Below are 16,387 nucleotides of genomic sequence, written 5' to 3'. Positions count from 1 at the left end.
TGATGACAAGGTGTGTCTGTCACGATTTTCGCGAGAATATAGATACATTTCATTTACAAATACATGTTATGTCGGTAATATCTTTTTGTCTAGTTAAAAATCTGTTTTCTGAAGAGTAAGCACATTTTAGTGGTTGATTAATATTAATTTACTCAAGTTTGATAATATTCAAAATGGTAATGTAGGGCAATTACAGAACAACTTATAAACAAGAGTGCACACGCTGAAATGTCTCGCCTTCTTGACTAATCATTGATATTATGTTGATAGTCCGAAATATAAAGCTATATTACAACTGTCACATAAACTTAACCAAGAAAACTAAACATTGACCAATGAACCATGACAATGAGGTCAAGTTCAGATGAATCATGCCAGGCAGGCATGTACATCTAACAATTCTTCCATACAACAAATATAGTTGACCTATTGCTTATAGTTTAAGAAAAACAGACCAAAACACAAAAGCTTAACACTGGGCAATGAACCGTGAAAATAAGGTCACGGTCAAATAAAACCTGCGCGACTGACATGTAGATCCTATAATATTTCCATACACCAAATATAGTTGACCTATTGCAATTAGTATTAGAAAAAAAAGACCAAAACTCAATAATCTTAACTTTGACCACTGAACCATGAAAATGAGATCAAGGTCAGATGACACCTGCCAGCTAGACATGTACACCTTTAAATCATTCCATACACCAAATATAGTAGACCTATTGTATACAGTATAAGAAAAACAGACCAAAACACAAAAACATAACTATAACCACTGAACCATGAAAATGAGGTCAAGGTCAGATGACACCTGCCAGTTGGACATGTACACCTTACAGTCCTTTCATACACCGAATATACTAGACCTATTGCTTATAGTATCTGAGATATGGACTTGACCACCAAAACTTAACCTTGTTCACTGATCCATGAAATGAGGTCGAGGTCATATCAACTATCTGACGGGCATGAGGACATTGCAAGGTACGCACATACCAAATATAGTTATCCTATTACTTATAATAAGAGAATTTAACATTACAAAAAATCTGAACTTTTTTTTCAAGTAGTCACTGAACCATGAAAATGAGGTCAAGGACATTGGACACGTGACTGACGGAAACTTTGTAACATGAGGCATGCATATACAAAGTATGAAGCATCCAGGTCTTCCACCTTCTTAAATATAAAGCTTTTAAGAAGTTAGCTAACGCCGCCGCCGCCGCCGGATCACTCACTATCCCTATGTCGAGCTTTCTTCAACAAAAGTTGCAGGCTCGACAAAAATATATATATATAATCCGGTATATAGACATTTATAGCTAAAATCTTATGTCTCAATGTCTGTGAAAAGTATGCAATATCATCTTGAAAAACATCTAATTCACAATCAACTACATGTTCAATTAAATTCTACTTTGACCAGTAAGAAAGACCAGTATAAATAACCAAAAAGAAATGTCCATTTTGATTTGTTTTATATAATAACTTAACTTGAAATATCAATATAAGTAATATAAATAATCATATAATAAAATAAATATCACATTCATATAAACGACGAACATTTTAAGCACTAGATGGCAGATTCATGTAGTAATTGCCGTATATACTTTGCGTTCTATCTCTGATAACAGCCGTCCACATTCTGTATATTTCTTTATCTTTAGCCGGCATCACAACATATTGACATTTTCTACCTTGTTCTTGATAACAATTAAAACCTTCTGGAAATCTCAACGTCAAATTTGGTCGAAGGCCATCATGTATAACACCCTGAATTTTAGATGGAAGCAATCCGAATAAATAAAAATCGTCCACCCAGAAAAATGGCGACCCAATGGCGGCATGATATAACATTGGCACCAAGTCTGTTGACAGAAACACTGTAAAGCCACTACAGTACGTGTGTGGATATCTTTTCATATCTTTGAATTCATCATTTTGAACGAACCACTTGCTGTCATTTTCTCGTATAATTTTCATCGAACCTTTAGAAATTTTATTACATTTGATATATTTCTTCTTTTCTTTCAAGTAAGACATCTCTTCGAATAATTTAAAGAAGTTTATAAAAGCGTCATCATCAATTTTAGCAACAAATTCTGCATTTCTACAATGTTCAGTAATCCATTTATAACCCATTACACCTTTGTTAGTCAAATTTCTGTATGAATCTATGAAATATCCTTGCACTATATCTTTATAAATTTTACTTTCGTATTCTAATTTTATTTGCAAAATCGGATCAGCTACTAACCCCAGCAGAAAAACTACTCGTACACTCTCGGGACTGTAGTGTGTTGAGTTCAGCCAAGTTGCTCGCATTCGGATTCTCCTTTCGAAATGGTTTGGCGCAGTATGCACCATGACTATACAAGACACTTTGTCAACACCAGAACAAATATTCTTATTGTTAATTTTATACGGTCTAGATACCACGATAGGATAAGTTGTTTTTGACAGGATTTTTCTTTTATAAACTGGATGATGATGTTCCCTTGGTTCTTTGTTGATTTTCCCTAACATCAATCTACGATTTATATGTTGTTTTCCATGTTGTATGTCAGCAGGATATTGCAAATCGTTTACAAATGTGAGAATTAAACATGCAAGGGCAACATTCAAAGTCAATAACAAAAACTTTAAATGTAGGTTTTTATTTTGCCATTTCCGGAATATCATTGTTGGTTTGAGTAATTTTCACCTGGAAATATCAATACATGTATATGAATGCTTTTTCTCAAACATTTTTGTTTATCTTAATATGGATTTTAGTTTCAGGGAATGATGAATTGATTTTTTGTCTAGTTGTCAAAATGCAAATATCGAGAGATCATCCATATTGCGTACATGTATATCTATTCGCAGAATACCATAAGCGTTGGTTAAGTGTTAGGTAGTAAATATATGTATATATTTTTATAGGGTTTATAGAAAATACCATAGAATAAAATAAAAACAACGTATACTGCAATGGCAAAGTTGTTCTAAAAGAGCCAAATATGCATACATATATTTTTTTACGATCTAGGACTCCCGTCCGCCTTATAGGCACCAAAGCTTCTGTTCGAGTTAACATATTCAATAGCTTTTGTTTGAAAATGTCTTATACTAATATCTAAACACGTACAACACAAAAACACGTTAAATGAAGATAAGTTGCTATATAATTGCAATATGAAAAAGAAAATAATTCTATAGTAAAAGAAACATTATTTCATCTACATGCTTTAGGAAGGAGTTAGTTGTAAACGTTGACATGTGGATGAAAGGTTATGAAAGAATGTGAAGTGCATAAACACAATAGCGGACTCCTATAGATATACTAGTAAGTTACTTACTTGAGCTTTTTTGTTTTATCTTCACTTCATAACGAGTCAAGTGATGTCTCCGTTGAATGCCTAAAAATTTACGATAAACAGTTGATAGTAAGTAACATCAGAAGTCTATTACATGAATGGTATCCACTATATTGTAACTCCTACATTTTTAGTATCCGATTTATATGTTTACTTTGCTACAGACAGAAAATGTTTATAAAATATTACACTCAGGATATTATAAATCTTCAAGGAGATTTGGACAATTTGTGTCCGGAATCAACAGTTTATAAGGTATTATTGACTAAGGTTATTATCATCTCCGAACATTCAAATATAACCATTGATATAGATATTAATTTAAATGAAGATCATTTCGATTAGCCTGCACAATGCAGTAGTAAACCTAGTAGTTGATAGTTTTAATGTTTAAAATGCGTCACAACGGTTCAAGAACACAGGCATTTGTCTTTGTTAAGTATTTCTTATATTCCTTAATCCATATAGAATTATTTTTTTTCAGAGACAAGTGCCTGCGTTCAAGAGATCATAAGCAAAATATTTGTATTCATATTTTTGTTGTTAATATTTTTGTATTTTAAATTATTAATAAGGATTATCTTGAAGTAGTTCCACGTGACACAATAAATTGCCAGGAGTTATTGGGCTAATTTCATAGGGTGCGATGCTATCATGGAACTCTTTTTTTTTTTATTTTACCAAAAAATTGAGGAATGTTGATTGTCAGTCATAAGGATGGACTTTTCTTTAATAAAATTTATTCCGTCACTGTTAGTGCGAATTCACGCCTACATTTATTTTTGTGTATTTAAATAATTATACAAATGTTCTTATGCCAAATGTTTCACGAGTTAAACTTTGATCATTGAAGTTACATGACACGAGAATAAACGTTTCTTTCATAATATTTACACCATCTGACACTGTTGCTGTGGATTACTACATTTCTTTTCGTGTATTTAAAAATATTTACAAATGTTCTTATATATAAACATGCTTCATGAGTTCGATTTTGTTCATTAAAGTTACATTGACATGTATAAATTTAACCTTTTCTTTAAAATGTTTACACCGTCACTGTTGATGCGAATTCCTTCATATTTTCCATGTATTTAAACATTTATGTTCTTATAGCAAACTTTTCATCAGTTCGATTTTGTTCATTGAAGATACATTGACATGTAAATTAAACATGGTTATAACTGACATAGTAAAATACATCGGATCAGTAGTCAAATCACGAAATTTAATAATATAAATATATAAATATTAAGACACACATACCTCTCTCGCAACTACACACCACACCTTTTCAACATTTACACACCCTAAATACGTTGTCTGAATACAACTTAATTGTTTATAGTTCAATAGGTATTTTGAAAAGAAACCGCCAGGTATACACGATAAGATTTACACAGGTACTCATAATCTAACATTCAAGTTTTAATGATCATGTGATTGACAAGGATTTAAATAATTTAAAAATTCTTCTGACATTTTGTGAGTGTGAAACTGTCATAAAGTATTCATTCATTCATTTTAAACCGTTGACACACTCTGATTCACAAAATATCTGCTTGGTTCTTTTTTTAAGTTCTGATCCTCAGGCGCTTAGGGTATGCCCCCCCTTTTTTTTTTCTTTTCGTGTTTGTTTTATTAGTAAAAAATCTTAAAACTTTGGCTTCATCGTATTTTCTCTGTAATTAAAAGGATAGATTACCGCATATATACAAACTACTGTTACTGTTACATCTAAAAGAATTATTACATCTAAAAGAATTATTATAGCAAGATACGTTAAAAGAGTTAAAAAAAAAGTTTCAAAATTAAAGAATTTTAGCAAAGGCAATCAAACAAAAAGGAAAATAAAACTGTGCGCGAGTTAAAACTAACATATTATTATTGGTACTACATGTAGTTGGAATGAAAAATTAACCAGTTGTATGGTTAAAAGAATACAAAAGCAATTATCAGATATAAAAAAAATATAAAACACGGAACAGGCTGTGGGATTCTAAGGAATAATAAACAGTATCCGCTTTTTAATACCGATAAATTAGTTCAGATAATACTGGTGTAGTGGATATTTAATAGTTTTGCCGAAGCATTTCTTTTATGTATACATGTTTCGATATGTATATTTTTCAATCCTGTTTAACAATCCAGGTTCGTTAATGGCAGATAAGTCCAGGTATCCGGTGGCCAAATTGTATCCACGAGCAAAGTTTCCATTCGACTCTTCTGTTCCTCGTGGTACACCAATTGTGTTGTTGACGCAAATCAAAGCCGAAATAGAAATTCGGACAGGAACTGTATGTTAATCAACCACAACTCAGAAATAATGCTAGCAACCTAAAATCTCATCTGTTTAATCAATTCTTATCCGAGAACACTTTTTGTGCAAACTGTAATCACCCTGTTGAGGATAACAAACATTTTTTTTTCATTTGCCCTAAGTACAATGATGTAAGACAGATCCTTCTTGATTCCATTAACTCCATTGCTGATAATGTTGATATAAATATTGAATTATTACTTTTTGGAAACAGATTATTTTCATATGATATGAATATTGCTATTTTTAAATCTGTACATAGATATATCAGTGACACTCAACGTTTTGTTTGAAACTAACTTATTTTTTGTTTCATTTAGTTTTTTTTTGGTTTTTTTTTTCCTCCACTTAAACATTAATTCATTTAATCCACTAAGCAAGCGTAGTGTCTCTTTCAAGCCATATATATATATTTCTAATGACTTATAAAGGATATTTGCATGTTGGTTAGTTAGATTTTATTTGAAACCACACGAATTGTATTGCTTTCTTTGTGTTTTTCTAATGAGTCTGTATGGTTTCCCCCAAGGTAAAGTATAGACCTTTATATGTTCAGTACTTTCCTTAGATCAAGTGCTAAATCGATTATGAAACACTATATACCCACGTAAGCTTATACAATTCTTCTTAGTAAAGAGTATTTTGATTATTTTAGTATTTTAGTCTAATTTGTCTTGTTCTGAAAGTATTGTTGTGATGGAATGCATATGAATTATTAAAGATCAGTTCAATACCCTATCTAGGCCAACATCGTTGATAAAATAACGCAATATCATTTACGGAATTCTTATTTCATTATAATTCTTAGAATATAATATTATAAACTATATATATTTATTCTTCTTGATCATTCTCATCGTAAACAAGTATCATATTTCTCGTTTTAGCATATTTTTAAATTGAATTTTGAAAACGTGTCTTTTAGACAGCGACGTGAAACTCAAATGAAACATTTTTTTATCGAAATATTTCACGAAGATAAATTCTAAAGAATTCGTCGGACAAATACATTAAATAGTAAATAGGCCATGGTGTTTATCAATGTTTAGAATATAATATAATTATGTTTGTGTATGATGCCGTTACGTCATTACAGTTAATTAGTAATCAATTCGGTCAATGTTTCATGTATAAGTTGACCGATATTTTCATTCATTAAAAAAAAAAGAAGAAAAAAGCTTGTACAATAATATATAAACTTGAAATATCTATTTCATGTATGAAAATTGTGATGTGAATTAAAATGAATCTTACTTCTATACTGGTACAATCCTGTTTCCGCTGATAAACATTTTATCTTGATGTAAAAAAGGAATCGGTCATATATTCATCAAAAGAGTTCCGTTATGAAACACAGATATGTATTTATGAATTCCGTTGATTACGGTAGAGTACAAACGTAATAATTTTCATGTGACACAAAATATAAACGTTGCAGATTGCCACTCGACTGTGGTAGTGCCGCTCACCTGGGTTGTATAGAACAGATAAATTAATTCAATTGCTGTACCTGCTAACCAGCTGCTAACAGGTATATGTTTGTGTATTGGAAAACTAATAGGTAAATAACGATTTATCGATTCTGGAGAGCGTAGATACCTGTTATAGATATTTGTCTCAGCCTGATAATTCCATCAATGTAATTCTACATTGTTAATACTATAATTGACGGCTTCGACAATATCAGTTATATTTTTAATTTCAAATGCCAATGAACTAGACTTTTGAACATTAGAATTTATGTATTATTGAACATTGATTCGCCTGTCATAAATGGAAAGCTAAGTTTGGCAAATTTGACCTTAAACAGTTCTGGCTGCTAATACTAAAAGCAAATGTGATTCCATAATTTGAAAGGAGGAGAGGAGTGAACAACAAGACAATGCAAGTTTGGAATGATCAGAAGTGGAACTTGTGAAAATTATTTAGGTAGTTCCATAGGAGAAGTGTCAGGTCTGCTAAAGTGTTTGGCTTTCTATATTTGTCGACGAATTTAACCCCACACACATGTTGTTCGAAAGGTATCCATGTCATAAGTATTTTTATGGTGGAAGTTCAAATTACATATACATTCAAATACAAACACAAAGCATTAGAAAGAATCAATAATCGGAAATACTCCAGTTATACCAGATATCGTCCTGTTAGATACATGAAGGCTTTAACAGGTAAAACAAGTAAAACAAAAAATAAGTAACCTGTAACCTGTACTGAAACATATCTTTTAAAATGGTAAAACGGAATAATAGACAAGAATGATGAATGATTAACATTCCCCACCCAGTTTTAGTTAAATATCGTGTTGTTGTTGATATAAGTGTTATTTCGGTCTTTGGACAGCGGACATATCGTTTGCCGAAGATATTTGACTGTTGAATTGGTGTGCCAAAAATTAAACAACAAGTCGAGCCTCGGTTCACACCTTACCGGATAGCACGAACGGACGCCTAACGGATGAAAATAAAAGTTGTCCGTTGACAAAATTGTTATCCGTTGGGAGCCCGTTGATGTGCTGACCGAATAAAACGGACACGTAACGAATGCATAACGGACACGCACCGGATATGCAACGTACGAGAAATGGAAACGTACCGGACAGACCGGATGTCGAACGTACATCCAATGGATGAGTACCGCATAAAACGGACACCTAACGTAAGCGTACCGGATAAAACGGATGAACAAGATATACAGAAAATTTAAAGGCGACAATTATATTATTATATATAAATATACTAAATAAATAAATGATTTGGAAAATACATTGAAGGTATAAAAAGTCATGAGAATTCCGAATGCAATTAGGTTATATCCGGGCACTCTGGTTCTAAACCTTGGTTCCATCTAGTTTTCCGGTTCTGAACCTTGGTTTCTTTGGTTCGATACCATGGTAACTGGTTCAACATCCGGGTTGTTTGGTTATGGCAACCCAACTTCTTGGTTCCATCTGGGTTCTATTTAAGATCATTCTAATGTTCCCGTTGAACATAACGGAAGATAACCGCAAGTCTCCGAATAAAAAGGTAAAGTAGGTCAAAGACGCTAAAATAATTTTATAACATTAAACATTTTAGCATCGACGGTAAAGGAAGCTATAAGGTATTTATCTTCTCATTTTAATTATTTTGATAAGGAAACTAGATAAAAATAAAGCATTGTATAGATATTTTAAAACAAACCGAAGTATACAGTACATCGAACATCCTTTTATTTAATTCAGTCGGTTTTTTTTTTTCCTTTACTCATCCCTTATTTACGTAAATATGTCTAGACAGTGGCGGATCCAGAACTTTTCCTAAGGGGGGGGGGGGGGGGCAGTCATGCTTCAATGATTCCCTATATAATCAACCAAATTTTTCTCACGAAAGGGGGAGGGGGCGCCCCCTGGATCCGCCTATGCTAGAAGTTTTAAAACCACCCAATTAGGACATGTTGTTTATATGGCTAACGATATGTGCATCTAGCCAATTGACCAGTTGACGACTTGCATATATATTTGATTGCACATTTATTATCAAGTTCGACTGAATTTTATTTAATGGCTTTTTAATAAATTAATGTCAGATTTGAAAGAAATACATGTGAAGTATATGTAACAAATATTTTTGTTCAAAACAGAACGTTAAAAGACATATAAATGAAAGTGATGACCAATAAGTTGGTAAGCTTTAATGAGTTGGAAAAAAAGTTATAAAATATAATAAAATGTATAATTATGACAATAAATTTGTCAAATTTGATACTCATTCAGTCATTGTGAACGGCATGCATATAATTATTCGCCCAAAAATAAAGAAATCAAAATAAGATTGAATATTTTTATAATAAAATTATGTGTACATGTGTTAATGACAGTGCTAGTGGGATGTGTATCACCAGCACAATAGTCAGAACTTCTGTTTTGGCGCCATGATTTAGGGGCATAAAGAGTTACACTAGTCCGTCTGTCCCGAACGTCCCATAAAAACGGGTTCCGCTCTCCTAACTTTAGTTTGCCTCTACCAAATACTACAAAACTTATACACAATATATAAAAGAAGCTGGTGCATGAGTGCCAATGAAAACTCTCCACAAGACACTAAATGACACAGAAATTAACAATTATACAATGTCGCCTAGGTCACCACACGGTCTTCAACAATGAGCAAGGTTCATACCGCAAAGTCAGCTATTAAAGGCACCGACATGACAAGGTAAAACAGTCAAAAGCCACTAATGGGTCCTCATAGCTGACTATGCGGTATGGGCTTTGCTCATTGTTGAAGGCTGTACGGTGACCTATAGTTGTTAATGTCTGTGTCATTTTGGTCTTTTGTGGATATTTGTCTCACTTGCAATCATACCACATCTTCTTTTTTATATCTTCAACAAAGCGAGAAAATCCCTCGCACAGAGGCGGGCTTCAGATGGCCCTTAACAAAATGTGTACCAGTTTAAACTCCAAATCATAAAATAAACTTACAAATAAAAACATACAAGACTAACAAAAACCAGAGACTCCTGACTTGACGTCAAGGTAATCATACCAAGAGACACATCCAATATGCAAAGGTCAAGAGTCAAAAAGTCATAGTCTGGTTAAGGGATCATTGTTAAAAAAAAACACAAATCGGATTTTGATAAAGGGGGATCGTGGTACACAAAACTAACAATATATATTATATATATCTTATATATCTAATAAGATGTGGTACGAGTGCCAATCATACAGTTAATTCTCCATTTAATTCAAACAAAACATACAAGTTTTACATTGAGGGCAAAGGTTAAGCTCACATGAAGTTTCTCGTGCCAATAGACTCATCATCTTATGACAATACATCTACATGTCACATATTCAGAAGCAAGGTCAATTGAAAATTATATTTTGAGGTAAAGGTAATATACCGAGGAACACACTGCAACATGATGACACACCCAACGTGCATACATGTAGGTCAGGAGTCAAACAGTCAAAGTCTGATCAAATGCTCCACGTAAAATATACACACAGCAGTCCTGCACGAAAGCTCATCATGGTACACGTAACAATGTCATGATGCACTACACATGCAAAATATAGAAAACCTAGGGCAGAGACAGAAACACAAGACATATAACTAAACTCAATTGAATGGTACTTGTATTGCAGGTCACTACAATTGCCTTCAACAAAGAATATAAACTCTCGCAACAATGCAAAGTAAAACCCGTCTTTCACTAAAGTTTGATCAGGATTCTTTGCAACAATTATCTTACCACATATACAATCGAGTCGTGCAGTTATGTCAATAAATTAAAACAGTAAGGGAGCTACCATTTGATTTTAAGGGGGGGAGGGGGGGGGGGGGGGGGCTAGGATGAAATTTGAAAAAAAGGCAGGACAGGATTTTGAGGTAAAAAAAAATAGGCAGGATAACAATTGTTGTAAAAAAGTCAGGATAAGATAAGAAAAAAAAGGCAGGACCGAATAGCCTGAAAAATAAAAAGGCAGGACAGAGATTACAACTAAAAAAAAAGGCAGGACACAATTTTTCATCCTAGCCCCCCCCCCCCCCCCCCCCCCCATAAAAATCAAATGGTAGCTCCCTAAGAGTAGACATTTAAAACACTAAAAACTAGGGTTTACCATTAATTTTTTACCCCAACCATATGAAAGTACTATGGTAAACTTATGGAAACACATGATACAGTCATGTAATTGAATATCTGAAAAAGTACGACCAGAACAATACAAGGCAGAGTTGTAAACAAAAGCAAGTAATGATACATATCGAATTTTTAATCCCAATGCACAAATTTGGAACCGTAGTTTGCATTCAATTTATTATCTAAAATGTACGCTTGGGTTAAACAATGGAAATTAACACTGTATATTTATATAAACGATCAATCTTGTATAATTATATTATATATAATTATATATAAATATACTAAACAAGTTGCTTTCTTTAAAAAAGAAATGCAATCGTAAACCCAAATGCTTGTTTGGCATTATAGATATATATTAGATAATTGTTTAATAAAGATGTATTGTCTTATATTACTTTTCTTGTGCATAAGAATTAGAAACTGACATTGCCTGTTTAGTGGTTTAAATAATGTAATACCGGCTTCACACATCAACGTATAGATCCGACGTACGTCGGCCGAGGTAAAAAAAATCATGCACGCTACCAAAACGCTAGTAATTTTGATGCACTCAACCTGTCAATCATATCTGTATCGTGTGCACAACGAGCTTAAAGCGTGTATTGGGTGTGCGTAAAGCGTACCTTAGCGTTTCTCCTGGTCTTCCTACATTCCCAACTGCAGGTCTGTCTATATGTGAATGTTTGTCAATAAGTCTGTCACATTCGCCCGTCTGTTTACATGTTTACCAGTCCGTCTATGTCCACTGGTTCGTCTACATGTTCACTAGCTTTGAAATAGCTTTCGGTAAGTGCGATTATTTCAGTGATTTGTGTCTATTGTTTTTATGTAAGTGATTATTGTGCACCGTACCCATAATTTTAGGGACGCGAATTGCAACTGATATTTTACCGTTTTTTCTTGCGATGTGTTGTCCTTAAGGTTTGGTTCATTTGGGAGGGTTGGGTTTATGGCCACCACATTGTTTATGTGCCAATGTCCATTCTAAAACCAGAAACATGTAGTACAGTGGTTGTTGTTCATAATTCATGTCGGTCAAGTTGTTTTCGTAAATTATTTTGTTATCAATAAGGCTGTTTAGTTTTGTTTGATTTTTGTTTTTAAATCTTAATGGTCGGGGCATTTAATAGCCGACTAAATAGTAGTTTTTTTTTCTTCATTTTTGGAGGCCGCTCGGTGGCCTTTGAAGACTTACTACCACGTCATTGTAACTCTGGTTGGTATTTGTATCATTAGTGCTGGACCATGGTGGATCCTATATGCACCTTTGAGGCAGGCGGGATATTTTTGTAGATCTTGTACAGCTCAAACTAATGTGAGTAGTTCCTGTACTTCTATGTCTAGTCCCATGTTGCATGGTTAGAGAGGGTGTAATATCTTCTGTAGGTTTGATGAAGTTTCACCCGTATCGGACTTCTTTTCCTAAATGAAAGCTTTAAGGCGACGAGTATTTTTGTATGCAATGTGCCCTTAACGTGTCTAAAACTTATCTGTAGCGTTTTCAACGCTCGTGTAGCGTGTATATTATGTGCGTGCAGTTTACAGGTACATGTATATACGTTTGACAAACGCTTGAGCTGAATGATTTTTTTTATGTTCCATTAAAATTTTCCTGAAGTAAAAGCGTTCACCAAGCGTATACCTTTGCATTTCGACGTACTTCAAACTTATGGAACGCGTGTTTAAACGCTTGCGTAAAGTTCCTCTGGTGAGCAACTAAGTTACGCATACGATGATACGGACTTTGTTAATTTTCTTTTTTGACTGATTGTTTTACATTGTCATTTCGGGGCCTTTTATAGCCGACTATGCGGTACGTGCTTTGTCTGTTGTTGAAGGCCGTACGGTGACCCATAGTTTGTATTTCTGTGTTATTTTGGTTTCTTGCAGATAGCTGTCTCATTGACACCAAACCCGATATCTTCTTTTTTTATATTCGATATCTTATCGCCGACCTGGTTAAGTCTGCTAAAAATGCATGCATGATTCATTTTTAGGTTATCAGTCGTAATTAAAGTGGCACATTTAATTCGTTGTTTCAATGCTTGAAGTATCATTTTATGGCAAGCCGTTCTCGTCAAAACTATGTTTAAACCATTTTTCGAAAAATTTACACACTGAGAATTACAACAAAGCACACTGAGATTTAAAAACTTCAAAACGCACACTGAGAATTGAAAATTACACACTGAGAATTGAAAATTACACACTGAGAATTGAAAATTACACACTGAGAATTAAAAATTACACACTGAGATTTCATAAAGACGCACTGAGATTACAAAAATGAAAAACGCACACTGAGAATTGAAAATTACACACTGAGAATTGAAAATTACACACTGAGATTTCAAAAAGACACACTGAGAATAAATTAACTGAAAACACACACTGAGAATTTGAAATTACACACTGAGAATTTAAAATTACACACTGAGAATTTAAAATTACACACTGAGATTTGTGCGCACTTTTTATGCGCACATATCTAATTAGCATACTTAATCTGAATCTATTACAAGCTTAAAACAACAAGGGGACAGAACTCGTTAGTCCTTCGATTTGGTTCCAAATTATTAATAAAAAAAAACTTTAGAAATACAAGAACAAGAAAAATACCCACTTACTCTTATTACAAAATATAACCAAATGATGAAAAACTTTATTAAAATTATAAAAAAACATTGGAACAATCTGCAAAAGAATGCAGTGAAATTTTTACCCAAGTGTCTATTATAGCATATAAACGTAACAAAAATATAAAAGATTAACTAGCGAAACCAGGGAAACAGTTGGAAGACTTTTGAAAAGGGACCCACGGTTTTAAGTAAAATAAATCATCCCGATACACTGGTAGTAATGATCTAAATTATAGGCAATAAACTTATGAATATGAGCGATGTTAAGTCTTGAAATTTATAACGAATGTTGGTTGAAGGAATCGCATTTCATTATAATGACAAGAGTTCTTGAGATCAAGATATTAATCTGTTGAATTATTCATCTCATGAATATTCATTAGTAATTTGCATATTAATCTCAGTGTGTATTTTTAAAATCTCAGTGTGTAAAAAACAATTCTCAGTGTGTGTTTTTCAATTTATTTCATCTCAGTGTGTCTTTTTAAAATCTCAGTGTGTAATTTTCAATTCTCAGTGTGCGTTTTTCATTTTTGTAATCTCAGTGCGTCTTTATGAAATCTCAATGTGTAATTTTTAATTCTCAGTGTGTAATTTTCAATTCTCAGTGTGTAATTTTCAATTCTCAGTGTGCGTTTTGAAGTTTTTAAATCTCAGTGTGCTTTGTTGTAATTCTCAGTGTGTAAATTTTTCGAAAAATGGTTTAAACATAGTTTTGACGAGAACGGCTTGCCATATCATTTCTTACATCTGCATGGTCAAATGTGTATTTTTTTAAAATAAATTTTAGATTTAGATTTCAGTCACGGTTATTTTTTCCCCCTTCATATTGAATATCTATACTTATCAGTCGCATTTTAATGACGAAAAGGATTCAGAGGTTATTAAAAAAAGTAAATAATGTTGCAATATTTAAACAAAGAAAATAACTTTAAATTTGCAATATTAATGAAAATAAATACGGACATAACTTTCATAATTAATTTTAACGTTATTTTCAATAAACGATTTTTTTTTAAATCCTCGTTTTTACACCTATTTGAGGCACGTATTTATGATTATATTTCCATGTCCTTGGTCTATCCTAGACGTAAAATTTCAAAAAGTGCTAATACTTTTTTTAAAGATATTATTTTTAATTGTTCTCGTTCAAAATATTTTATTTTTTCATATTCAATATCTATTTAATTTTATTTTTAATAACCATTTTTTTTTTTATTAAAGTTGCAATATTTAACCAAAAAGAATAACTGTAATTTAATCATATGCAAGAAAGACTTCCCTTTAATTTCAGTATAAATAAATAAATAGCTTGCTTTTTACAACATGTACATCTTCACTAAACGTAAAATCTAAAATAAAATGCTACTAAAACTCTTTCTAAAGATTTTATTTTAAATTATTCTCGTTCAGAATATAAAGCGCATTGTTTACATGAAATCTTATCTCATATCTAAACACAGCTGGTTACATCGTTTGACTAATTAAAATACTACGCATGTAGGTTAATATTAGCAGCTTGTAATCGTGTGCAAGAAAATATTATATCATAATAAATTTCAGATCATACGTAAAATATCTCTATAGCAACTTAAGATGCTAATGCATATTCAACAGATTTGTAAGCTATTGCGCATGCATTTGAAAGGTGGTCATAGCTATTTCGCATGTATTTGAAAGGTGGTCATAGAAAGACCAGAAGTGTTCCGACTAACATCCGGTGTTCCGAAAGACTACATCACTCGTCCAATATATACTGCGTAAACCCTCAGGGGTTTACGCAATAAATAAATTTGGAGAATACGTTGAAGGTATAAAAAGTCATGAGAATTCCGAATACAATAAGGTTCTATCCGTGCACTCTGGTTCTAAACCTTGGTTCCATCTGGGTTGTTTGGTTCTGAACCTTGGTTCTATCCGGGTTCTTTGGTTCGAAACCATGGTAACTGGTTCAACATCCGAGTTGTTTGGTTATAGCAACCCGACTTCTTGGTTCCATCTGGGTTCTATTCTAGATTATTCTAATGTTCCCGTTGAACTTGGAGAAGATAACCACACGTATCCGAATAAAAGATAAAGTATGTCAAAGACGCTAAAATTGTTTTATAACATTAAACATTTCATGATCGACGGTAAAAGAAGCTGTAAGGTATTTATTTTCTCATTCTAATAATTTTGATTGGGAAACTAGATAAAAATAAAGCATCGTTTAGATTTTAAAAATAAAACGAAATATACATTATATCGAACATCCTTTTATTTAATTCAGTCGTTCTGTTTTTATTAATTTCCCTTTACTCATTCCTTATTTCCGTTAATATTTCTAGAAGTTTTAAAACAACAAAATTAGGACCTGTCGTTCAATTGGCCAACGATATATGCATCTAGCCACTTGACCAGTTGACGACTTGCATATATATTTGATTGCACAT

The 16,387-nt window shown here is 32.7% G+C and overlaps 1 protein-coding gene across 2 annotated transcripts; it reads right to left on the bottom strand.

Annotated features, from left to right (window-relative positions):
• Nucleotides 1-1,464: 1,464 nt before the first annotated feature.
• On the bottom strand, nt 1,465-7,077 carry LOC139514300 (beta-1,3-galactosyltransferase 1-like). 2 transcript variants are annotated; one of them, XM_071303343.1, is made up of 3 exons: nt 6,940-7,077; nt 3,348-3,407; nt 1,465-2,710 (listed from the first exon to the last, which is right to left on the bottom strand). In XM_071303343.1, exon 3 carries the CDS (start codon nt 2,686-2,688, stop codon nt 1,573-1,575), a length of 1,116 nt encoding a protein of 371 aa, XP_071159444.1. In that variant the 5' UTR covers nt 2,689-2,710; nt 3,348-3,407; nt 6,940-7,077; the 3' UTR covers nt 1,465-1,572. The 2 variants fall into 2 exon arrangements, with proteins under 2 accessions (XP_071159444.1, XP_071159443.1); XM_071303342.1 differs by lacking the exon at nt 6,940-7,077 and adding an exon at nt 4,632-4,738.
• Between the last annotated feature and the right edge of the window lie 9,310 nt (nt 7,078-16,387).

Source organism: Mytilus edulis, chromosome 3, assembly GCF_963676685.1.
Source record: "Mytilus edulis chromosome 3, xbMytEdul2.2, whole genome shotgun sequence".
Classification (NCBI taxonomy): Eukaryota; Metazoa; Mollusca; class Bivalvia; order Mytilida; family Mytilidae; genus Mytilus; species Mytilus edulis.
The sequence above is the reverse complement of the archived record's forward strand: the minus strand, read 5'-3'. Positions and strand labels throughout refer to the sequence as shown.